The sequence below is a fragment of the Aquila chrysaetos genome, chromosome 6 (genome assembly GCF_900496995.4).
Source record: "Aquila chrysaetos chrysaetos chromosome 6, bAquChr1.4, whole genome shotgun sequence".
Classification (NCBI taxonomy): domain Eukaryota; kingdom Metazoa; phylum Chordata; class Aves; order Accipitriformes; family Accipitridae; genus Aquila; species Aquila chrysaetos.
The window spans coordinates 46,617,790-46,644,685 of NC_044009.1; the positions used below are offsets into that span (position 1 = coordinate 46,617,790).

At 38.8% G+C, this 26,896-nt stretch overlaps 2 protein-coding genes across 2 annotated transcripts in view; one reads left to right on the top strand and one right to left on the bottom strand.

Moving 5' to 3' along the window:
• THSD7B (thrombospondin type 1 domain containing 7B) overlaps nucleotides 1-26,896 on the top strand; it is a 549,934-nt gene that overhangs the window by 21,596 nt on the left and 501,442 nt on the right. The window lies entirely within an intron of this gene.
• On the bottom strand, nucleotides 23,012-26,508 carry CXCR4 (C-X-C motif chemokine receptor 4). Its single transcript, XM_030018355.2, has 2 exons — nucleotides 26,369-26,508; nucleotides 23,012-24,618 (listed from the first exon to the last, which is right to left on the bottom strand). Exons 1-2 carry the CDS (start codon nucleotides 26,405-26,407, stop codon nucleotides 23,557-23,559), a joined length of 1,101 nt encoding a protein of 366 aa, XP_029874215.1. The 5' UTR covers nucleotides 26,408-26,508; the 3' UTR covers nucleotides 23,012-23,556.

A 26,896-nucleotide genomic window follows, 5' to 3' on the forward strand; every position in this document is an offset into this window, starting at 1 on the left:
TGCTTTGATTGCATTTACAACATCATCCAAAAAATTCAGTGACTGTCATATCATATGGAAGGTACATGCTCTATTTTTTTAAAGACTCAGTTATGTGAACTTTGTAGAAAGCTTATTGTTTGGTATTATCAATACTTCTTCTTCCATAACAAATTTCTCTGAAATACTTTCAAAGGAAGATATCTTATAAAATTTCAAAAGAAGACATGGTTGGAGTCCTACTGAAGTGTTTCCTGTAACAATATGATTCTCAAACAAGTGTTGATTATTAAATTCCTTTGTTAGTGTATACATTTTATTTTTAGTAATGATGAATGTAGATGCTTACAAAGCTTCTCTTTTTGCCTGTGAAGTGTCCTACCAAAACAGAATACAATTCTGCTGTGAAGCAGAGGACAAGACTTATGATTAGCATTGGTCACTTGTTACTGCAAAAATCCCACTGAAAATCTTTTTCTAAGAAATTAGATCTCACATTACTAATACTATAAATTTTTATTATCAAATCATAGAATGACAAATATTGGTCTGATTTGCCAATATGTATCATAACAAGGAACCAAATACCTAAACTTGTTTTCAAAGTGGCTCTTGTAATCATTTGTGAATGCTAGCATTTGCACACAGAATACTTGCATATGCAAACCCAGAAATTTATATGTTCTAATCACACCTGTACCTGCAAAAAAGGTTTAATATGTAAGCATGCAAGTAGATAATTTGAAAGGACAATTCCTCATGTAGCTCAGTACTTCTAATATCAGCAGGAGGTAAGGACAGTAAGAATTGTGTAGTGTTAATTCATTAAGCATTTCTGTGAAAAGTGTTTCTGTGAAAATAAAAGGGTTGTATATTTAATTGACTCATAACATTGCATATTGAAAGTACTTAGTTTACAATAGACATTCAAGGATGGAAAGCTAAGGTTTTTGTGAGCATGTTTAAAAAATTACTTCTGAACAAACTGGATTCTTCTGGATCAGGTGATGCATGAACTACCGGTTCCTTAACAACAGCAGTTTTATAAAAGGTATAAAATATACTAAAGTAATCATCTGTGATTCTAACCAGTGAAACATACACTTCTGTAAGCAACTGCGTTTTTTAAAGGAGAACATATAGAAGTGCTTGCGATAAAATGTGCAGTAAAGTTTTACAAAAAGATTAGTGAAAAAAAAAGTTGTCTTAGCAATTTGGAAGGAAAGGGATCATTCCAGATTAAAGATATTGTAAATTAGAACACTTCTGTGCTCTGGAAACTTGAGGAGGGAAAGGAAGGAAGAGGGTAGGATTGTGAGAGTATAAGTAAATCAGATTAGAGGATAATAAGATCAAAATAACAGCATGGCTTCATAACTAGTAAACAGAAAACTCTGGAAATCAAAACTACCATAATTTCAAACAAGATATGGAGATGACACTTAGACATTTGGTGCTGTTGAAAAAGAACTGATAATAAATGGAAATTAAAGAGAACTCCTAAACACTGGTATTTTCGACATTCACGGAATCACAGAATGATTGATGCTGGAAGGGACCTCTGCAGATTTTCTAGTCCAAAGTCTCTGCTCAAAACAGGGTCAACTAGAGCAGGTTGCCCAGGGCTGTGCCCAGTTGGGTTTTTAATATCTCCAAGGATGGAGCCTCCACAGCTTCCCTGTGCAGCCTGTTCCATTTTGTTACCGCCTTCACAGTGAAAAATGGTTTTTTCTTATGGTTAAATGGAATTTCCTGTATTTCCATTTGTTCTCATCAAGAAACTAAGCTAAACAATAAACCAATTGACAGTCCTAAACACTGCATTTTCAGTAAGGAAAGATTAATTTCTTTTTTCTACACTGTCTTATGTAATATTGGATTTTGAGCATAAAATTACTTTTTCCTTAAGTAGAAGAGTTTGACCTTTTGAGGAAAAATCTGAAAATTTCTGTGCAGAAATGTTTTCTGGTCAGCTGCCACTGAATAATAGCAACCTTTCGAGTGATTGCTTTAAACTACTTTTTATGAGAGGAAAGCTACTGACCTACATAGTAGATTTTGCTTTTAAAATCCATACCAGTCTCACTTCTGTCAGTATTGCTAGGGTGTAAGTGGCTAAGGGTAACCAGTGCCTTAAGATTTGGATCTCCTATCGATTCAGTTTATTTTGAATAATTGCTTGCTCTGGACATCTGGCATGATTACTTCTATCACATTGCTTTTGTCTCTATTTCCACCAGACATCTGCCCTACAGACGTTTTCATTGCCAAAAAAGTCTAGAAAACCTGACTTAGTCTCAGCTAGAGAGCAGACTATAGACAAAATCTTAGTGAACATAAGTCAGTTTGTGGTTTCCATAATGTTTTTAGCTCATTATATTTGACCCGCTAATTTAGCTAAAACTATAAATTGTGTCATGTTCGCTAAGATTTCTCTCAAGCTGAGAGGCGCTCATTTTTCTTAATTCTCTATGAGTTGTATATTTTGCCAAGTGCAAGTCATCACTAGGTCCTAAAGATACTGTGAAACAATAAGAACTGTTCTCTAACATTGGCAAAAGGCCATTGTCACAAAGATGTTGCAAGAAGACTTCAATTCTGAATACTGATAATAAAAAATATATTCCTTCATTTGCTGGATACTGACCAGCTGATGATTACTTATCTAATAATTTTGTATTTCTATTCTGTAGAATGCTAATATACTGACAAATTTGTAAGCTGTGTATAACAAATTATCAGCTTATTGGTTCTGCTTTTAGCTAAAATTATTCCTTTGACTATCTACTGCAAAAACTCAAATAACATGTGATGAATTATGTGGCATTACAGGTCCAGTTTTGGAGTTAGAGAAATGTAAGTCTCTTCATAGTTCTAAATTAGTGACTGAAATAGACACCCAGACCTGAAATCTGTGCATATTAGCAATATGCAGTATTCCTTCCTCAATGTGGGTATTCAATTGACTGGAAGAAGTTGCTGAAAGAGGAAGAAAATCTCATTGTATTTTCACATATCAAATCTACTTGACTATGTCTAACTATATCGTGCTTGACTGTCAGCGGAAAAAGTGCTTGGGTAATCTTTTCTAAGAGCACAATAAAAAAAGTAAAGAAAAAACCATACTGGGGTTTTTTTTGTCCCTATTCTGTTTGCTGTGATAGTGATGTTTCCCTTTTAGGCACTTCTGGTTGTTTCCATTTTTTTAATTGTAGTTTTGTGCTAAAATACTTAATTTTCTACCTTCTCCATTTTGCTCTACCCACTCAGAGTTTCCCATGCCAAACTGATTTTACTAGGACAATCCCATGACAGTTCAAATTCTAAAAAATACATGTATGGAATTTTGAAAGGATACATTTATAGTCTGATCCTGAAACGTTGTGGCTTCTTCCACTGTCTCATGTAAGGTACTTAAAATATAGCCTGCTTTTCCACTATATTTACTTGAATCTGTATACTTCACAGCTGTTGCCTTCACAGTAGGCCTTCCAAATAAAGTAGCTGCTCATTTAACCTAGGAGCCACAGATTGTCTTCTCTTTTATATCAGATAAAAGGAGTTTTACAGTATTTATTTTCTGGTATCAAAAGAAGAAAAGAGGTTAGGGAGCCATCTCAGACTTTAGTTGAATGCTTTAATTGTCAAATTCAAGCTCAGGATGATTATGATGATGAGCACAACAGCATCCTGGCCTGTATCAGAAATAGTGTGGCCAGCAGGAGCAGGGAAGTGATTGTCCCCCTATAATGAACACTGGTGAGGCCGCACCTCGAGTACTGTGTTCAGTTTTGGGCCCCTCACTACAAGAAAGACATTGAGGTGCTGGAGCGTGTCCAGAGAAGGGCAACAAAGCTGGCGCAGGGCCTGGAGCACAAGTCATGAGGAGCGGCTGAGGGACCTGGGGTTGTTTAGTCTGGAGAAAAGGAGGCTGAGGGGAGACCTTATCACTCTCTACAGCTACCTGAAAGGAGGTTGTAGCGAGGTGGCTGTTGGTCTCTTCTCCCAGGTAGCAAGTGATAAGACAAGAGAAAATGGCCTCAAGTTGCGCCAGGGCAGGTTTAGATTGGATATTAGGAAAAATTTCTTCACCAAAAGGGTTACCAAGAATTGGAACAGGCTGCCCAGGGAAGTGGTTGAGTCACCATCCCTGGAGGTATTCAAAAAGCGCGTAGACAAGGCACTTCAGGACATGGTTTCGTGGGCATGGTTGATGGTTAGACTTGATGATCTTAAAGGTCTTTTCCAACCTAAACAACTCTATGATGGTAATAACAATATTATTTCAAAGGGTTAACTCACTTTTCTCTCTTAATCTTAATTTATTTCCACATTATAATCCATTTCATGGGAAATTTCTTCACTTTGTTGCAGCCCAGTATCACTGTTTGTACAGGACTGTGCAGTTCAATCTAAGTTATTTACTATCTAATACTAAGTTATTTTCTGTCCTTATCTTGGTAGCTGGCAGGTGAAATGTTTTACAAACTCCACAGTCTATTTTGCACTTCTTAACTCATTAAGACTCACAGTCAATACGTAACAGTCTCCTCTGAAGTGCAGACCATGATCTATACATAACAACCCATCTTGATTTTATTTCTACCAGATCTTATGCACCTGGAATCAATTCCAAATGTTAGGATCTATCCTTCAAAAGGTGGAGGCTTGTTCTTTCACGTCACAGAAGACCTAGTTAGCTTTGGGAACCATTCCCTTCCCTTGAAAGTTTTCATTCCAAGCATATAAATATGACTGAACTGTGCACCTCCAGTGGACGTGATGAACACAAAGTCTCTAGGAGTCAAATTTTTCATTAGGTAGTGGAAAAAAGCACACAGTGTTAGCAAGAGAATGTTCTGTTATCTTCGATCACTGTCCAAGTCATCAGTTGTGTACATTTCTCTTGGCTCTGGCATTTAGACAGTTTATGACACAAGGTCTCTCCTGAGGATAGCAGTCTACATACACGTTTCTGAAATTTGTAATACTTTTCTCCTTTTTACCAGGGGTTATAATAGTAACAACAGATACTACCACTGATACATTTTGCATCAACATACAAAAATAGTATGGGATCCCCTCTTCTCTGCCTGTAAATGTTCTGATGTTGAATCTGGCTTGTTCAATATCAGGTTGCCTTGACTACTCTCTACCTCTCAAGAATCCTAGGCACATTACTGTACAACATGTGCTGCTGAAGTCTGATGAATTACAAATGAGAGCTGTGGAGCAGTTCTGAGTCGTCTTCCAGGATTTGTGGGTACCTTGAAAGTGATCTCCTTCCCTTCAGGACCTAAAAGAAAAGCCACTCTTTCTTTGGCAGACTCAGACTGTCTTCTGGTTTCTTGTTATGCATATTCCAGCTGCCGAGGGGGAAAGTTTCTCGTATTTTCAGCTATGCCTGGTGGTTATCTGGAAGATAAAGCACAACACAAACAAGGTAATTACAATAAGCTAGGGTTCGCCAAAGCTGTTCTCTCCCTGGATTTGTTTCAGCTCTTAGCAGAGGCATGTGAAACCTTGTCTTAGTTTCCAGACTTGGTTTCACATCATCTCCACCTGCACCTGAAGGTTGTATGCCAATTGTTCTTAGGTTTAGCGCATGCTGGTTCTTCTCTGGTAGGACCTAGACTCCTTTCAGCTGTTGCGAAGGATATCTGATGGACCTATATATTCCCAGAGGGCTGTGTTCTCACTATGGAGTTTAGTCAGGCCCCAGTCTCAGCCAAGGACTCTGGTCCACATAATTATGGATGATATTCTAAATTTGAAAAATAGGGAGAATCTCCATGAGTGGGTTAGCTAGCCAGCTTTTTCTGCCATGTGTCTTCCTAAAGATGAATAGTCTGTGTTCTGCCTTCCTGTAATCCCTGTAAGTAATCCCTGTAAATTCCTAATATTCTGGTTGTGGATTCCCAATGTGAAAATAAAATGGGTTTACAGCCTTCATTGGGAGAGCTGTTTGAGCTGCAAGCTTGTTGACTTCTTCTTTTTATGAATAATAACATTAATTATACCTTTTACTTCTTCCAGAAATAATGGTAGAAATTTAAGCTATGTTACTTCCTACTCAACCTTTTATCCTAACAAAATCTCTCTAAATTCCTTCTTTGTTCACAGTAAATCATTATTGTCAGTTAAGTCAAAAGATTATTTTGCCTGAGTTTCTTCCAAAAGTATAATCTTGAAAAGCTGAGGGATTGCTTCCTGCTGTAGACTTTGAATGCCACCTTTTTGTTTAAACAGACAAGAAGTTGTCATCTCTTGGAGCTCCTTTAAAATGTTGGAGCTGAAAGCAACTGAAGGATGAAGAGTACAGTTTATGCTTTTGTGCCTGTGTGTGCATAGAAGGCTGTCATTAGGTCAAGCATGTTCTCCTGGTATTATGGAGACAAAAAAGGCCTCCACTGTTTTGAACACTTGGTGTTTACACAAACAGTTTGAAGAAGTAATTGGGCAGTAGATGTAGAAGGAAACAAATTCCACTTACTGGGGGCAGAGGTGCTGGAAGCCAAGTTCAAAGACAAGTTGGCTTGCTTACTTACATATAGGCAAGCTTGTTTTTCTTTTGCTTTCTCCCACTTCTATAAAATCTTGCTGTATTAAAAAATGATAGTAAATGGAAGAATGTGATAATGTCCTTAGCACTTCTAAATGCATTGACTTTGTATGCTATCTCTAATCTTACTTGTGATAAGGTGTCACAGTTTTGACTTTTTGTATGCAAAATAGCTAATTAAAGACAAGCTTTCTTTTTTCCATTTGTATGCTAACATTTTCAGTTTTCACACTTACAAGTGTAACTGATTGTTTCTAACACTTTGATCACAAACTCCAAACAGCACCTAATCTCCATAAGTTTGTTTGTGCGAAGAACTGTAAGAATAATTAGAAATTTTCATGCTGCTGAAGTAAAATATTTTTGAGGTAAGTATAATGTACTTGTCATGACTGAAGTCTGCAGTACATTTTCTCCTGGGGTAAAATGTCTTCTGTCTCTGTATCTCTGGTCTTGCCAGTACTCTTAATGGTCTTTGTTTTCACCTTTACGACTAAAATACTGGAATTTTTCTTCTCACACTGCTCTTTTCCTACTGGGTTCCCCGTCTTGTTGAATAGTCTGCCTGTCATCATCCCTATGCTGTTAGCTACGGACACTGTGTGCTCCCACAGTCTGGAGCTATGTTTTAGTCTCAGCTGTGATAACTATTGTAATTGAGGCTTTTGCATGTTCCTAAATCATTGAGAATACATTTTTAGAAATGGCTGGTGATTAAGGGTGCGTATCTGGACATTTCTTTTAGAGGTGCTGAACTTTTGATGCTGAAAGTGAGACACAGTTGCTGAATCTGGACAGTCCAAATAAAGAAAAAAACCCTGACTCCTATTGTCCAAAGTAGGAGAGCAGCAATCATGCCATGGCCTCACTACAGGAATGCGGTTCTGCCATCAGTCTCAGCTGCATTAGCTTTCCATGTAGTGCCAAATCTGAAGCAGAACTGTCTTCCTGCTTTCTGTGCTTTCTCACGAAGTTGCTTCGTCCTCTCTTACAGAACTCACAAACCCAGTCTCTACGTTGCTAACTTTTTTTTTTGCTCTTTAAAAGAATACTCTGGTTTCATGAAGCTCTCTGTTTCTGGAGTTACAATATTGTACAATACACTTTCCATACCTTTCTGTCTTCTAGTAAGTTACTTTTTCTCTTGATTGTTCCTACAAAATGCTGGGTGTTCAGACCTGTAGTGAAGAGAATGTAGACATCCTGCTGATTTCAGTGGGACTTTTCAAATTCCAAAAACTGAACATAAGAACAACTTCACTGGGTCAGACCAAAGCTTCATCTGAATCAGAGACTCGTCGTCTTGGCAGTGACCAGCATCAGAGTACAGGAAAGAGTATAAGAAGACAGTAAGTATATAGTGATATTTCCCCAAAATGCTCTCCCAGGCTCCAGTGATTTTCAGAGCAGGAACTTCTTAAGCCAGATATAGCCTCTTTGCATTTAATTGTCTATGCTGGATTTTCTTCCATTAATTTTGTGATATCACTTTTTGTATCGCTATAAACTTTTAGGGACAACAACCCTCCTTGTGTTGGTCTTGAACCTGATGCCTCCTAGGTTTTATGTCAGCCTGATTGTACACTCTCTCATCTATTTATCTTCTTCAAACTGCAAAAACTGATTGGTCACTCTGTCTACCTGTCTAGATGCTGTAGACTCCTGTATATTTTTGTTCCTCATATAGACTCCATTCCATACCTGTGATGCATATAAGTGTGATGCATAGGTGATGAATAAGGAATGCATAAGTGATGAATAGGAATCATGATGCTGGTATCTTGCTAGACTGAACAGCAAAATAAATATAATCTATTAAATGGCTGAATCCTGGTAAACATTTTATATTCCTGCATTTCAAGATAATTCTCTCTTTATATTTGAATCTTCAAACTTTTGGTCATAGTTCTTTAATTTGTAAAATGTGAATTACATGCAGTTTATCACTTCAATGTTCAACATCCAACAGATATATTGAAATAGAAATTAGGTGGGCTTTCAAGATAGTACAAATGTTGCTAAGTATTAATATTTTCTTATCTCTGAACTTTCCAGTCTGTCTGTCTACCTGACTGGGTTACGCACCACTTACCACTCCGTTAGCTCATTAATGGATCATAACCCTCCCTTCTCTTAGCCTGCTAATTACCTCTTTTAGCCTAACACTGGTTAGTTTCTTGACTAAGCAGTTTGTTAATATGCCACTCTTTTGTCTTCATAAACTGTTCTTGTGACCATATGCGCATCAGTGTAAAGCAACTGGTAATATTTGTTTGTGTAAGATAGAAGCTGTCTCAAAATTATGTTTATTACACAGGAGAATTAATGCAGGGGGAGAGGAATGCGCTTTCTTTAAAGGATCTGTAGACAGGAAAATTAATTTGTCACACGGACTGCAGCAGAGTAAGCACACAGGTGCTATCCAGTGCTTGTGGGAGGATGCAAGCTGGTTGGCTCATTCAGTACTCCAAACCAGTCAGTGACTGTATGTAAGTAAGCTACAGCAAAGTCCCTCGGAGACAAATCTCTTGTCTATGTGACGGAGAATCAAATACTGCAGCAAAAAGTTCCCAAGAGGAAAACATGAAGCTAGGAGAAAGAAAAAGAGAAAATTACAGGAAGGTATTAATTAGAAAGAAATTTTTCCCTTTGTTCTTTTTTAAAGAACTTCACTTTTTAGAGACATGTGGCAGAATGGTTTTAGACAGTTCTAACACATTTTATTGTCCCCTCATCTCTTTGCTGTTCATTCCTTTTTAATACATTTCTTTTTTCACCGTTTCCTTTCTACCTTACTCTTTACTCTTGTCATTCAGCCTTTGATTGCTTTATATTTACCTTTTCTTCATTTGGATCAGTTCTTAAAAGTAAGCAACTACTTTTGATGTCTCATTAGCACTTTTGGAAGCTTTCTTCTTGCCTCCCAGTTTCTCGTTACAGAAGCATGACAGTTGCCATGAAACCAGTTAGTAAATAATGGAATCTGTATGTTTGTATATTTAATGAATATATAATATGCAGTTCCGATAATTAAGGCAACTGAAAAGGTTTTAGCATATAAATAAAAAACGCTGTCTGCAGTTTAAACTTACGAAGCTGCACACAGGCAGCTTCAGAACAGCCACCAGCAGAGGTGCCAACAACAGAATCAGATATCACTGCTGGGAAAAGATACATTCCTGAGTTTGACATCTGGGTCCTGCAGCTGGAGTGACTAGAAGAAGAAAGGGAAACAGTACAGACTGTCATCAAAAGGAGGTAGTGGTGCCAAGTGAGCATGGAAATTACATACAGATGCTACTTTTTTTAGTTAAGACAAATAGCTCAACTATATAAAAAAACAACAGCAACAACATCCAAAGATGTGCTTAGAAGTGCCTGATGGGTAAATGAGCGTTGCTTTTTGTAAATATAACTGGCTTGTAACTGGAGATGTGAGATTTTGAAGTTGAGTTTATAGTTGCATACATTTTAACATTTGAACAAATACGCTCAAAAGCATTTTTATGTATAAAAAGGCAAAGAACAAACATGGTTTATTCCAACTGTTTTCTGAGTAACTCATTGTTTTAGCTTTCCAGCCTGATACTTCACTTTGCAATATATCACGTTTGCTCAGCACATCAGTTAACCACACAGGGCCCACTGTAGTAACTCTTCTGAAAAGCCCCAACTATCTGATGCAAAAATTAATCAGAATTACTTAGGTAGCTGTGATGTCAGTAGAAAAGAATGGAGAAAGTCAGTGTGCAAAAGACCCTGTGCTAGTGTCCTGATCCAAAGCGTATCTATCCAGTGAGAGTCTCCACTGATTTTAGCAGGTGTTTGAATAAAGTTCTATTCTAATGTTCTTAATTTCTGTTTAAGAGGATAAGTGAGGGTATGGTAACTGGGATGACTGGGTATTATAAGATTTGCTACAGAGAAACATTGTACCTTAGTTCTGCCTTTTCTTTTTTAAGATTGCAGGAAAGTGGTACTATTGGACTGTCTCAAAAGCTTGATTATTAATGATTTTAGTGAAAAAAGTTGTAATAAGATCCATTTTATCCATATAATCTTCACCATACCTTGCTTTTACTTCTAAATGATATATCGTATCTGAATTGATAACAGTATTTACCTGTATATAAAAGCCCTGAAATCAGTTATTGGATGGACTACTATTTTTCATTTCTTTGTGGCTAGAGTTAAAGTCATACATCTTTTTTTTTTTTAATTTAATATATTTTATTTTGCTATGTCTCTTTTGTGTACGTATTAGGCATACTGTGTTTCCTGTCTTTCAGTCAAAATACAACTTTCCTAGAGCCATGTGATTTAAGCATCTGAACAGAGAAAGAATGTGTTTTCACAAATAAAATGGAAAAAGTAATCTAGCTGCTAAGGTGTTTTAGGAGTTGCTTGGCTGATCAATATGATCTTCTGGGGAAGACAGATAATCAGGTATATCCACTAACACATATGTAGTGCTGTGTGATGCATAATACCTGCTGTGAATACAAAAATATTGTGTGCCCTCTTTGTTGAGGAAACTGTGCAGTAAGGGCAATAAGAAAACAAGGAAAGCAATAGCATCAAAACTCATTAGGGATGCTCTGACTACCAAAAGTACTAGCAACAGCTTTAACCAGACTGTGACTGGAGAAGACACTAGATAATGCTATAGAAATAAAGAAGGAGGAGGAAGATTGTTTGGCTCAGAAATTTTGTAATGGGGTAAAGAGCTATTTCTCTTTGAGATCCAAAAGTAATCTGTCTTGGAAATAGTTCAAAGCCATCCGTCAAGTCTGAAATGTCTTGAAATAAATTAATGGTCTTAATCTATTGTACAATTGAAAGATGTCCCTATACTGGAATCATTTATACCCTGTTGATAACCTCAGCAGGAAAGCTGCATAATCTAGGGGTCCTAAGGGGTTTCCCTTGTTTACAGAGGTAGTCCCAGGAAAGTTGTAATGTCCTCAGTAATGCAGTTTTTCTGTAAATGAGTACAGATTGTACAGTCTCCAGGAGCATCAAACCAGGCATCTTCTAGAGCAATAAATCAACCTTAATTAATAAAACTGTGTCAATGCCATAGTATCTGATTTTAGAAATAGAGTATTTAAGACTTCTCTTTCTGTTACCAGACCTTCAGCATCTGCAAGGAGATTCCAGGCTACTTTACTAAGAAGAGTAAATGGGAATGCTTATTTGGGGAGTAAGCAATTGCATAGGTGGTTTTGAAATTCTGTCTACTGAAATACTTGAGAAAAGGTAATGTAGTTTGGCAGCTAAATATCTTCTTCACTGAAGGACACTTTACATAATATACTACAAACTGAAAGGAAAAAAGCTTGAACCCAAATCAATCCTATACAAACAAGACCCTTTCTTGTTTAGCTTGTATTATAACTTGCTGTCTTGGTGCTATCTGAAGCAGCATCAATGGGTCTTGCTACCATTTGGGAAACCTGTGTGTATTTCAGTCACACATTGTTCTTGCAGGATTTCCTTAGGCTAAGCTGCAGAAGTGAAAGAGCTCCATTTAAGAGAGTCTGTGAATAAGTAGGAAATGAGCATCAAACTAGGCATTATCTGAAGATGTTTGTTAACATGCAGGATGTTCCTTAAGGCCTCTATCTTGAATGAGAAGAGTTTTTATTCAGGATTGCTTTTTGAAAAAGCAAGAGTTCTTTTGCATGCATGTCACTATGGGCCCTACTCAGGCAAAGAACACTATTTGATGCTTTTGGCACATGTCTACTTCTCTAGTTTCCTTGGATATACTGCTATACGCAGCCTTATTTGGAAGAAGATTATACCTTTTCAGTAGTGAGAATGGGCACAATTTATGACCTTGCATACTTGCCTATGAACTACTCCTTTTCTATGGCAAAGTTGTAACTTAAATCATAAATCAAAACTGTGGATCTCTACTGAGGGATCTCTAGAGGAAAAAAAATATTGTGGAGAGAAGGCTCTGCATTTTCACTAGAAGATCAACTGTGACCCTTCCCTTATCTTGATAAAAGACTACATTTTGTATCTAGCTGAGAAAAAGAAATATCTTTGTACAGGCAGTAGGCTCCTCTTTCTAGGGAGTGTTAGGCAAAATGATTTTTTGTTATATAGTGGAATGACAAGCAGCTGGAGGAGCAAGTTTTAGAAGGGTTCCAACTCAAAAGTACAGACAAGGAGATAAATAAAATTGAAGTTTTCCTATCAAAATACAAGATTATGACCCAAAGTATAATCAGTTGGATTTGTGTGTATATGTCTGTGTGTTTGCATGTGTGAATGAAGAAGACAAACAATATATCTTTCCAGAAGAATGTTCTTACTTGAGGCCTTGCCTACAAAATTTATACCAATGAAACAAAATCTAGGTAGTCATACTGGTGTAATTTTCTGTAAAACTGTCAGAGTCTCAGAAACAGCTTAGGAGAAGAGAGAAGAATTAATGTTTAGACTGTGAAATCCTTAAACTGTGAAAGCCATCCGCTAAAAAGTTAAGAAGGCATAAAGTGTAACCTTGTTAATTCAAAGACAAAAGTTATCCATTCATACATTCAGTCTTGTCTTCTTTGTGTAAGCATTATCCTCTTCTCTAGGGAAGCAAAGACATAGAAGAATATACATGCTATATTCATGTTTATCTAATTAATTTAGAAAGATTCCTAACTCAGCAGACAGTTTTTTGTATATCAAAGTCAAAGGTCCTAACATATGTCAGCCTTCTTACACAGATGTTATACATTTGATATCTAATAAATAATTAAACTTTGGATTCAGCAAAGCTACACAGAATATAGATATGGCCTATTTAATATTTGGAAAGCTACTTATTTTTGACAAACAAAAATAATTTAGATACAACAATGATTTTAATAAGGCAAGGTGAGTTTGTTGACAAGATTCACTTTGGAGGCTATGTCAATTTCTGTTCATTCAGTGCAAAATCACACTGGGATATTGAATACATTAACCATTTTCCACTTTGTGCCCACTGACTTGTAGTTCTTGAATTATTACCTTTTTACTTCTGATGGTTTTATCAATTGCCTATTTTAGATGGAAGATCTTTAAAAAAGTTAGAATAGCATAAGCAATCCAGTTACGTGTCTTCTCAGCTACTTTACATTAGAAGCGAAGACATCATGTACTGTATATGAAGATACCTGCAGTTCAAAACCAATAGAAGTTTGGCTGAAGTGTGGCTACACCAGCATATGTGAACTAATTCTCATCCTTTCCAAGTCATAAACAATTAACTGTTTCTTTTCCATAAACCCTATCTATTGTAATGCAATGGAACAAATACAAAGCATCTGGAAAGACAAGGATTATAATTAAATTAGTCTTTCCAATTAGAGAAAATGGTGGGCCTTTCCCTCGATTTAGAGTTATAATAATCACTTGTAATCTGATTTAAAAGGGACTTATGGTTGCATTCATAAAACTGGGAGACATTAAGATTGACATGACCTCTTAGGTATCTAAAGAAATTATAGGCCTACAGAGGTAAGATTATATCATTAAGTCCTGAGCTGACATCATTTTTCATTTCTACTGACCTTTGGTTGGATTTAAGTCTAGTCATCAGAAAATAATTCCACTTCAAGCAGCTGAGAGTTATTATCAGGTTTTGCTGATTCAGGATTAAGTGTACCTCAGTCGCTGAAGAGCTCATTAGGATGAGCTGTCCATTCGTTTATGGAGTTTGTGAAAAGAGTAAGGAGGAAAACATGTTGTAGCTGTATTAGGTCTGGTGTAGAGCTTGAATTACTGGTGTATGAATATCATCTACAGCTCTGTTTTGTTAATGTGGGACAGAGTTCTGTAGTGTTCTAGACCCCACTTACTGACAGCTAGATTTACAAGACAAATTTACATTTCTATAAATTATATGGACACTTAAATTTAAACATAAACCTTAAAAAGCTTTTGTCAGTTTCTAGCAGATCTAAGTGTCTAAATATCTGCTGCTGCTAATGTAGAGAACCGTTTCAGACTTGATAGTGTGAAATGACAAAGTACGATCTGCCTAACCCCCAGCAGAAGTCATAAACAAAGCACTTCTCAGCTTTTTTCAAAGGACAGTGCTTACCCCTATAGGTGCTTTTTTAAAATCAATCCTATAAAAAATATTGAAGAGCAGGAGGAGAAGCTCTCTTGCAAAAACGATGTCCCTTTCAAAAGCTCGGGTTTCCTTGTAGTCTAAGAGAGCACACTCTCTCCTGGGAGGGTGTTTAATCGCCATGCTATTTTATTTGGTGAGGTGCTTTTGTCTTGTGAGTCCTTTTGAAAATGTTTAACTTTGCATAAATAAATATTCACTGAGTCAGAGAGAGACTAATTCTATAGCGCAGTTGTCAGGACAGTCAGGATGGATAAAGGGACAGGTAATCACAGCTGCGTCTCTGGCTGCACTGATTTCTGAACTCGATTAATATTACCAAACAGTACCACTGTCAGCTCAGTCAGTGTAACCTCAGCATTTCAATACCATGTTCCAGTTCAGGTAGATGTACCTTCATTTTCCTCGCAGGGCATGGCTTATAGAGGGCATAACGGGCCCCAGTTTGGCCAGCAACTGAAAGAGTGCATGTCGAGTAAGTGTGTAGTACTAAGAACAGAGGATTTTAAAATGGATTACCTTTAGAAACTGAAAGTATTCTAAAGAGATACAAAAATCCTTGTTCTGATTTGTAATTGTTACTGAAACTGGTGAATGAATGAACAGGATCTCTTTCAAACACCTGGGTAGCAGAGTGGTTCTTAAATATCACAAAGGATCTTGTATCCTTCATCTGTCACAGTTTTTATTACAGAGTCTCCCCAAAGTGCTTGATGTGAGGGCAAAGTTTCTCAATACTCCCTCCATATTAGCTTGTAGGAAGAAGCAAGAGTGACTAGGTTCAAGGATTTGTGGCTCTGTTGACTGTTTATTCTCTGGGCTGAAGTATGGTTAGACTGTTGGATTGGTGTACACTGTACTGAATACTCATGCAGCTGCCAGGTTGTCCCTTTCATTGCAGAGTATTAGGAGACCCATATAGCTCCACACATTCCGACTATACAATCTGAGCATATTTAGTTTGGTTTCAGCATAACTGGGCTGACTACATTTCTTCAGTGGAACTAAGTTTGCATTTGAGGCAGGGATCTAATGTTTTTTCCTAAGCAGATTTCATACCAAGAGGCAATTTATTCTTTCCTTCCTTAGTTGATAGTTAATTATAAGGAGAGTCACAGCATAATACTTAAAAGAAATGCTTTGCTTTTTTTTTAGTGATGGTTAAATAGGAGAAAACATGCTCTGTACTTTTCAAGGATTCTGCTTTTAAAAATCATACAAACATCCATCACATTCAACAAGTCTTGTGGACTATATATATGAATGTAGATTTACAGTGTGTCTTAACAAATAGCTACATTAAATCTGATAAGCAATATAGGTTATAATCATGATTAATCAAGAACATGATTAATCACACTATTACAGATCTCTCTAGTTTAAAATACTGCTATTCGAGACCTCTTTCTTGTGCCTTGTTTCAGGAAAAAGTCGTCTGCTGGACCATGGTTGTGTAGTCAACAGGTAATCATATTTTGGTTATGGAGGAAGCAGGGCTCACTTCCCTTAAAGAGGAGCGTCTATTCTCTCCATACTTTTTCAACCTCTTACCCTCTACCTGAGAACTGGTTTATGTTTGTTTAACAGTTTGGCTGTTTACTTAAGGAAGTTTTGACAAGATAGCTAAACTGGTCTAACAACTTGCTGCTCCCAAAAGACAGGGTCCCACTTCTTTGCTCCCCCCACAGCTCCCAGGTGCATGATTCCACCTTCACTCTTGCAATTGCTCCAGTTATTGACTTCTTAGTGAGCCAATTCAGTTCGCCATGCTGGCTGAAATCTTTTCACTTTATTTTGTTGGTTAATTTTCTGTGGCTGGTGGGCTTCACAAATACAGGGAGTCAAATTAAAAGCTCATTACTGCTGAAAGAAAAAGTGCAAAAAGGTCTGTGTTACAACTTTTCTTTCTTTGCTGAGCGATGTGCCTGACTGCTTATTTTTTATCTTGGATGTAGTCAGCCCTCTTTCTGAGCGAACTTCATTAAAATGGTATAAAATAAATAAGAAAAAAAATAGATACTGTCTATCTATTTAGTCAATTAAGTCTGGTCAAAAGAAAGTGTGACTGATTCAATAGATAATGCACAGCAGGAGACAGGTCCACAGGGCTAAGAATTGGAGAGTATTGAAGATATCAAATGAAAGGATTAGAGGAGGAAGGGAGGGAGACCTTCCTAGTAGAGGAAGTTAAATTGCTTCAAAATCCTGTGAAACTCAAATCTTCAAGAGCTGAACTGGCTTGCCAAGGAGTCACATGAGCAGCAGAGATTGAGGGGTATGCATAGTTAAGAGTAAAGGAGAGAAGGAAGGGGACTGTGAGGTGTGAGACTATCCTTTTTGGTCCTGCTGATTAGTAGATCATCTCAGTTGCCTTGTGTCCGTGCATTATTAGTGCCCAGTTCCATGCAGGATAGCACTGTTAAAGAATCGCCACAATGGGGTTGGGGAGAAAGGGGGCAAGAAAAGGGGGGTGGAGAGCATGACCTGAAAGGCCATGGAAAGGAAGGTAGTAAATACTAAGGGGTAGGGGAGGGCAGGAACTCATTAAATCTACTTCGCTGTCAAGTTAAATCTGACATGAAACCATACCCTTGTACAATAATCCCTTCTTCCCTTTTATTCGTGTTAGAGACTCTTGCTTTTCTTACCAATGCATTCCTGTACTAAGTTCCAACAGTGCACTTAACACTTGTATAAGAGATGTAATTCCTCCCCTAAAGAGCAGGCATAATAGATTTCAGGCTTCCAATGAACCTAATATTGACAAGACATGTCTTTTGCTCTCACATTAAAACATGTCTATAAAAACCAAGAATTATTCTCTTACTTTCCATGGATTTTAGAGGAGGGGTTGTTCTATGGAAACTGAGGTCCCAGTTTCATCTTCTACTATCAAGCATACCAACATTTCTCTCTTTGGTGAACTCATGTAGACAGACTTCACAGAATGAGTGTTTTTAAAGATATTTTAAATATTGGACATTTTCCCCAAGGAAAAGAAAGGAAATATTAGCCTAAGAGGGGGCAATATTGAAAAGGATTAACCATAAGAAAGGTGACAAGTGGGATGTCCAATAAAAGGTTTTGAGTAGTTGTGAAAGGAGAGTTAAGGAAAGATGTTCTATTTGAACTTCTCAAGTTTATTTTGTATTATGTCTGTGGAGGAGTGTCACGCTCACCTTTGGCAAGGCGATACATTAGGATTATTACCAGTTATAATTATTGCTGTCCGGTCTTACTGTAGCCTTCCAGAGTGCATCAGTAGTGAAAGCAAATTTTATCGTCAGCCCGTGTTCTCGTAGCTGTGTTGGCATCAGTGATGACACTGACAAGCAGGTAAGGGGCCCCCTCAGCCTTTCTTATCCAGACCTCTCTTTGGGAGATCTGCCTGATTAAGGAGTGCTGAATAGGGAAGAACCAAGAAAGTAAACAAATGTGTGCTGTGATTGCGCTTTAAGAAACTTGAGAATGAAACCAACCTTTGAGTTTAAACGTTTCATACGATATAGAAGTAACTTATCTTTTGACTAAAGAAAAGCAGATGTTGGAAGGGAAATGCATATGAGAAGACATAGAAACTGTTGTGAAGGCTCTATCTTTTATTTGGACAGTCTCTCTTTACATTTTCTTACTTGTCCAGGATATTGGGTGTAGTCTTAACAGAAAAGGGCCATTAAAAATTCTATAAAGGTATATTTTTAAAGGAAAAGTCAAGTAGAATAGAAGCTGTGAAAAGAGGATAGTAGAAACAAAAGGCAGCATCAACAGTGAAAAAATCCAAACCAAAACAGAAGCCAAAGAACTCTTCACAATGTAACCCTTCAAAAAATCCCTCATAATTTCTACTTAGTTTGACATGTTTATGTGGTGAGAATCTGTTCCTGGTGTGAATTCCAAAAGATAAGGATATTTTAAATGTTGACCTATTTCTTTCAAACACTGTGCCACTAAAGACAAATTACTGTCAGACTGTTGATAGCTGGGTATGCGAAGCTTGCATGCCTTCAGTAAGAGAAAACCATTTTGCTGAAAATTTATTTCTGTTACGTTCAGCAGAACAATTCCACCTGCTCCATAATGAAAGACTTAATTTCTTGTAGATCTCTGCAGCTGAAATCAGAGGAATTTGTAATCTTCATTTGTAACTGATTTGGGCTATAAGGTTATATACTTCAGGAAGCACAATTCTTTAGGTACCCTGCTGTCTCTGAATTCAGTGGGAGTTCGTCACTGAAGCTGCCTGTCCATTTAAGAAAGTAGTAATTTTAATCAATACCTGCTACACCTGTAATGAATCCTGATTCCTCTGAAGTCAGTAGTAGCTGTGCTGGAGCCTGGATCACTTGTATCAACAATTGAAAGTGGTGCTTATAATCTACATCATTATATATATGTAGATATGTTTATGTTAAATATATATATATAAACACAAAGTATGATTATAATCCACTGCTACTAAAATATGTTTTCAAAACCAATAAGCATAGCATTGTTTTATTGTATGTCCTGTTTGAACTAGAATGGTGGGAAGATAGTAACAGAGTTGATGTTAAATGATCTTTAGATTTCATCCTGTTAAAGATTAAAGATTTTCAGAGAAAATTAAAAGAGTGACAGCAAATTTGTTGCCTAAAGAGAAAAGATTTTAAGAAATCCATGCCTTTATTATAAGAAATAATCCCAGTGCTCATGTAATTTCAATTGACATGTGATTTATGGCTGTGAAAAAGAGTCTGTATAGCTCTTTCAAAACATAAAGTGAGGGAGTGGCATCCTTTGAGCAAAAACTCTGGTGCCCTATCTGCTTAAGTGTTTCCTAAGTTTCAGCACTATGAGAGTATGAGAATACTCCATTGTTAGGGGATTTTGGAGGCATGCCTGGATCAAGGAAGTACTTCCTCGTCATGCTGTTTCCTTTCCCAAACAATATAAAAAATGGCCTTTTCAACCAAACATCTAGAGGTGGTCACTTTGTACATTGTCCAACTAGAGCTCAACCATCATAAGATAAACCATTCACTTGTATGAATGGCACCATGTTATTACTGCTACTTCCTTTTTATTTTCATGGTGATTTTGTTTTGATTTATGTATATGCATAGAAGTTGAACCCCCTGTGTAATGACTGTGTCATAAGTCTAGCCAAGAAAAACCAAGAAACTCCACCTTACTCACTGCCCTCTATAGCCTGCATACATTAGCTCTGACACCCTCACTACCACCACTCATCTTTTCACATGCTCCTCTAAGGTGGAGTCTGTACAACCTGATTAGACAGAGTAAAAATATACCATACAAATAATGGATTATAGTATAATTTTATCCCACTGCTTTAAGTATTCTAACTTTACTTCCAAAGAGCATTTCAGAGGAAGCAAAAGTAAGTTCATGTACATGTTCTGTCTTGGTTTAGTCTTGCATGATCCAAAGGATTTCTAACTAACCTTAAGCACTCAGAATGTGTGCATTATAGTATTAGGTGAATATCCATGTTTTAGTCCAGCGTTGCTGTTAGCACATTGTAACAACCATGGTAAAATACTTAGTGCCTGAATTCCGGGAGTCTTTGTAAATACATTATAATGTATTTAATGTCTCTGTAAATACATTATAAATCTTTTAAATTACCATGTAACATTTTAAACTGGTTTGTAACCAATACTCACCCATATTCACATTTGTTTTCTGTTCTGTATCTTGAGTTGCATGTTTAAAATTACTTGGGCACAGCTATTATTTTACATCAAAAAAATGCTGAGACTATGCATTGTATATGTATTGAAGAATGTCATTATGATTACTCTGTATACTAGAGAGGAATAATTTGAAAAGACTTGGAAATCTCTTCAAAAACTTTGGAAAGTTCTTGATGTATGTGGACTTCTCCAATGTAGAAATTACAAAATTAGGTTTATTCACTTTTGTCACTGAATTTACACTTTGAGAAATGCATTTACTGGGACTACTTTTGATTCACGAAGACATAAAAAAAGTCACAGCCTCAACAAAAATCAGCTTAAAGGTGATTTTGTTTTAAAACAGAATAAATTCATAATTTTTACCAATATAATATATTTGGAGTAGCTCAGTGGCTTTGAGAGAAATTTGCCTGATTTGCTCTGACTTACTCAGAGGTAAAAGGACAGAACTGGATTCATAATTTCTTACTATGTTTCCTCATGACCATTCAATTTGCAAATATTTGCTCTGTAAACGGAACAAATATATGTTATATTCATATTTATAGATATAGAAAGAAATTTAAAAATAAAGACATGTGGCTTTTGACTAATTATCCTTGCTGGAGCAAAACCCCAATGATCTTGCAACTCCTTTTCAAGACATTCCTTCTGTCCATAGTTTCACTAATTCTACTGAAAACAATGGCAGTTTTATAAAACTAATGTAGGTCTCATCCCTCTGGGGCATGGCTTATGTTTTAATTTTGCTAATTTATTTTCTACACAAATGCTTTCTGTTGTTTGTTTAGTGTCCTTTTAGTGGTCTTTGGCAGTAACATGGACTGCTGAGTTTATTCTGTCTTGCACCCTCTTTCCTGCTGTCTGCTTGAGGTAACAGTTGGCTGACTGAAGTATAATGGGAATAATTTAAGTTAATGCTAGAAGGCTCTAAACACTTCCTCAACAAATAAGCAGCAGTGTGTTGATAGCCAATAAGTATTTTATAAGTGCAATTAAATCACAGTGATTGATTGTGCTGGGGTGAAAATCAGAATCATTTAGAACAACAAATTCTTCACAGGGAAACCCTCACTAAATTAAGAAAACACACAAATGAACAACAAAAATAAACCATTTAAGAAGTTCTGCTCCTATACCATGTTTTCATCATTTCTCAACTCTGTTAACGAGGAACAACTTGGTGAAAGTGAGACTTTTTGTTTCTTGAGAATGCATCTTTTCTGTTGTTAATTTGTTATGTTGAGTGAAGATATACATTAGAGTTAGCTGATCTAGAAGTTCAGTTGCTAAAGGGGCGACCTGCTTCCTCTTCCTTTATCTCAGTTTTTTCTCCCTGTGCCTGGCTCCAGCTGACAGGGTCTTGCACTTTTGTAGTGCTTGTTGGATTCCTCATTGAGCTCATTCAATTCACTAAATTGCTGGAAAATTATTTTTTTTTCTGCCAGGTTAGTTTTGTGCTGGTTCAGCAAACTGAATCAGCTCAACATAGAATCAGATGACTACTACTGTCATTACAAGGGAAAAAGTGTGCAGGATGCAGCCAAGGTTGCAGCCTCCTGACTGGAGAGGAGGGAAGTTGAAAACAGAAAGCTCTTGCATTTATGAAAATATCTAAAATAAAACATGCAATTTAATGTATAGTTTACCATAGTGGTACATGCTTCACAAAATCACTAGGGTGCTGTGCTTGTGAAAACACATTCTTTGTGGGTAATATCATTGCAATATCAAGGTTGCTTATTTCAGTTGTGTGACTAGTAGGTATTGTTTATTTTAGGGGTTTTTTTTTTTACTTCCAAACTCTTAATTATTTATAGAACAGTTGTGTTTGTTTTTTTAATGTAGGAACACACAAATATTCTCAATGGCTCTGTCCTCTTGGGTAGTCATTACTTTTGAATGCACTCTACTAACATGAAGATGTGACTAACTTAGACAAATAGGATTTCAACAAGAATTATTAGAAATTCTATAGTCTGGCTGATTCCTACTAAAAAATATTTTTAAGAACCGGTACACATTCTGGATTTTTAAAAAAAATGTTAAGATTATCTATTCTATTCTGAAAATCTGGATGTTGACAGGATAGGGAAAGCTCCATAGAGAAAAAACACTTACCTTCCACAGAGGAGATATACCAATAAATTTATTTCTAGTCCAAATGCAGTGTCAAATAGCAAAATGGCTTTGATTCAACTACTTTTGATCACTATTAACATGTGAAACTAAATTTAGAAGAACAGCCAAAGGCAGAAGAAATGTAGGACTGACTTTATATGCATGGCATAAAGGTTAGTCACATGCAGTAATCTTAGTTTGACTCCTAAGAGGCTGTAAACTTTAGCAATTGCTTAAGTAGATTGGTTTTCATTTGTAGATATTTTGCCCTCAAAAAGTTCTTTGTTTAAAGTGATAGTTTAAGTATTCTAAAGGTAATGTTAACTGGAGTAAATGTGTTCTGGTGGAAAAAACAAATGACTTGGAACTCACAGGTGTCAACTGAATAATCAATATGTACGGAAACTCATTTTCCTGCTTTTCATAGAAGAACCATGCAATTTTCAAAGAAATTATTGTGCATTGAGAATTGTAAATAAAAGCATTGAGAAAAACATTTAACCAGAAAAAAAAATACCACTCAAAATGACTTTTTGTCATATACTTTTATTTACCTTGAACAGAAAATTTTGCAAACCATCAATTATTGAGAATGGGGAAAAAAACCCTAGCATATAACAGAGGAGGCTTTGGTTGTAAGTGCCATTTCTACAGCAGAGTTAAGCTATTGTAAACCAAACATCTTGTAGTAAGGTAAAGATCTCCAGCCAAATTTTTAAGAATTTAACAGCAACACTGAAAACATTTACATATAAACAACAGAGAAATATTTTCTAAACTTTTAACAGTCACTTTGCTACAATCCAGAAGTGTTTAGTTCACATATCTATACATACAGACAAGCACTAAAACTTTTGTGAACTAACCACTTGTCCACAGGACCTGCCTAGACAGTTTGTCATCAATATGAAAGCTTTTTTATATAAATAAGTCAATTAAACTTCACGGAGACTAAAAGAAACAATATAAAATTCCAACTGTAAATAAATCTGTACATTATGGTCAGTCTTGTTTTTCTGAAATCTTGCGCAACTTTAAAGTGTCTATTTATAAAATGATGGCAAGGAGCAGCGTTAGCTGGAATGGAAACTTGAAGACTCAGACTCTGTAGAAACAGAAGAATGTCCCCCACGTTTGCTTTTTGAAAGAATCTTGAGGCTTGATCCTCTGCTAACTGATGTCAAGGCATTTTGTGCTGATGTTTTGAATTTGGCACCCAGGAAGGCATACAGAATTGGATTCAGGCAACAGTGGAAGAATGCCAGGGCTTCGGTAATGGAGATCCATTTATGCACTATCGTCTCCAAGCTGCAACGATGTCTGATGACTCCTAGCAAGATGAATGTGTCGATGCTGATGCCAATATAATATGGCAGCCAGCAGGCAAAGAAGGCAAGGATGAGGATAACCGTTGTCTTCAAGGCTTTGCGCTTCTGGTGGCCTTTTGAATGTGACAGCTTAGATATTATAATACAGTAGCAAGTCAGGATTATTAGACCAGGCAAGACAAGTCCTACCAAGATATGCTGAAACCTGAAAGAAATCAGCCAGTTTTCATGAGGGTACATGCGATCACATAGATACTTGCCTTCTACTTCACTAGTACTGGCAAAAATTATATCGGGCACCGTCAAAAGCACAGCTGGTAGCCATACGCCTACATACACCACCTTCTCAGCCAACAGCTTTCGTGGTCGCTGGCTGTTGGTAGCATGGACTATTGCCAAGTAACGATCTAAACTTATAAAGGCCAAAATCAAGACACTGCTATAGAGGTTGACTGTGTAAATGACATGAACTGCCTTACACAGAACGTTCCCAAAGTACCAGCTTATGGCCGCATCCACAGACCAGAATGGCAAGGTGATGACAAAAAGGAGATCAGCCACAGAGAGATGCAGCCTGTATTTATCAGTCATGCTTCTTTGTTTCTTCTGGTAGCCCATAACAACAATAACCAATCCATTGCCGATTATTCCTGTTAGGAAGATGATGGAGTAGATTGTTGGCAAGAAGATCCGGTTGAAATCGGCATTCTCATGCTGAAAGCATGGCTCTCTGTAGTCTTCATAGTCACCTGAACCAATCTCATCCGTGCCATTATCAGAAAATTCAATGATTAACCCGGAGGAGAGCTAAAAAAAAAAAAAAAAAGATTAGATGTTAGCTCCTCTGCAAAAGCTTACTCTGTATGACAGTACGTTAAGAGTTGCCTGAACAGTCTCCATCATCATGAATAGGCAAACTTTTTGAAAGCCAGACAGAAAAATACAGTTTTTAAATATATATAAAATGTACAGCAAATAGGAACCAGTTAAAAAACTTCCTTTGTCTTTCTCTAAGGACTAAGATCTTGTAACTAAGGACAGGGGATGAAAGGGAAAAGAAAGGTCATGGCTACTCCCAGAAATATCATTGGTTCTGGACACTTCAGTGCTCTAATCAGATACATACTACAAATGGATGAGTCCAGAAGTGCTGGATGCAAGAGGTTAGTCCGCACAGAATATTACCCATGACATTTAACTCTTACAAGAGAGAGCTATAGAAAAAAATTACTTAAGACAGAAATGCTGCTGCTCAGAAGTCCCTTCTCGTTAAGGGGATGGGGTCAAGGAGAAATGGAGAAGGTACCCTTGGCTGATGTAATAAAGGATAAATAATAGCAAGAATTCCCTGCTGAGAAGCAATTGACAGCTCCACACACAGAGGCAAGAAAAAAAAAAAGTCCCAAAGCCCATAAAGAAAAGAAAGAGAGAGTTGACCTGAAGCAGGGGAACTCAAACCCTATGGAGGGTCATCACGACCAGCCACGTTCCCCTCCCTTTGTTCCCCACCCTTTGCGGTTGCGGGGCAGGGGGTGAAGCTGGCTGGTGCTGGGCTGCAGCCAGACTGCTGAACTAAGCACAGCAGTGGAAAAAGGAAGCGAAATTCTGGTGAGGGCATGAAAGCACATCAGGAAACCACCAACGGTTTTGGCCACCACGCTGAAAAGCGATGCAGGCGGGCGAGTGCCACCTGGCTATGTACAATTCCTCAGGTTTTCAGATTTTGGTTTTCGTGCCCTGTACACACCACGAACCCCCGACCTCCGCGCAGGCTGCGCCCCGAGGGTCCCGCAGCACTTCGCACACGGATGCACCAGCTCCGCGCGGGCATTAACGCCGGATCAAAGTAGGAACTTGCCAGAGATCTCCCTTTTGGTGCCAACCACTCTCAAAACCCCGCGGCGGCAGAAGAGCGGCCCTCCCCAAGACCGGGACGCCGCCGCGTTTCGGCCGGGGGGGGGGGGGGGGGGTCGGCTGGGCGGCGGATCCCGCGCTCCGGCACACCGGCAGCCCGAGGTTAGGGCAGAGGGATGCCATTCCCTGGAGCCAGCTCACTCCAAACTTGTTTCCCCCCCCCCCCCCCCCCCATCGTTGCCGCGGCTCCAACCGCTCTGCCGGCGTTTTTCAGCCCACAAAGGCGCCACATGTCACTTCAGCCGACGGCCGAGCAGCAAAGCCCGAGGAGAGAAGCGGGAGTCCGGCAGCGGCTCGCAGCTGTAGCAAGGTCCGCAGCAGCGGCAAGAGGTCAGGGCCGAGCCCTGCCCGCTGGCGCCCCGCAGACCCTCGCAGTTAGGCGGGCTGCGAAGCAGGAGGCGGCGCGGCGCCCGGCCCCGCGCCCCCCGCCTTGCCCCCGGCCCCGCTCGGCTCGGGGCGATCCCCGCCCGCCGACGCCCCGCGGTCTCCGCCGAGGGCACCTTTTGTTTGCAAACAGCGCGCACATGGGCGAGCGCGGCGGGGAGCGAGGGCTGTCGCCCCGCGGCCGCCGAGCAGCGGCGTCGAGCAGCCGGCGGCGGCGGCGGCGGCCGCCCCGCCGGCCGGCTCAGCTCCCGGCACTTACATCCAGGCTGTCGAGGGTGTTGTCCATGCTCTGAGCCATCTAACGGTTCTGGGCTCTGGAGTTGTGGTGGTGGTGGTGGTGGTGGTTGCCGCCGCCGCGCCTCCCCGAGCGCCGTCACCAGCCGCTGCTCCAAACACACGCCCCGGTTCTTCTGGCGGGACGCGGCTCTTATAAGTTCCCCTGCTGCCCCCCCCCCGCCCCCGGGGGCAGCCCGCGTCTGGCTCCTCCCCGGCGGGTGTCACCGCGGCCCCGGGCTCCGGGCGGGCGCCTCGGGTCGCTCTTTGTCTGCAGCGCCGGGGCATGGGAACTGCACTTGCCCCGAGTGCCCGCGGGGGCGTTGCTCCGCGCAGGGGCTTTTGCCACCCGCTGATCGATGTGTTCGTACAAGCGGGTTTTTGAATTTCCCCTCAGGAAAAGTCTTTGAAGTGTGTTGTCGGGCCCCGCGTTGCCGTGGGTACCCCGGGCGAGCTCCGGGCGAAGTCACGGGTCCAGGAATCGTGATGGAGGGGAAAGAGGCGAGGTCCCGCA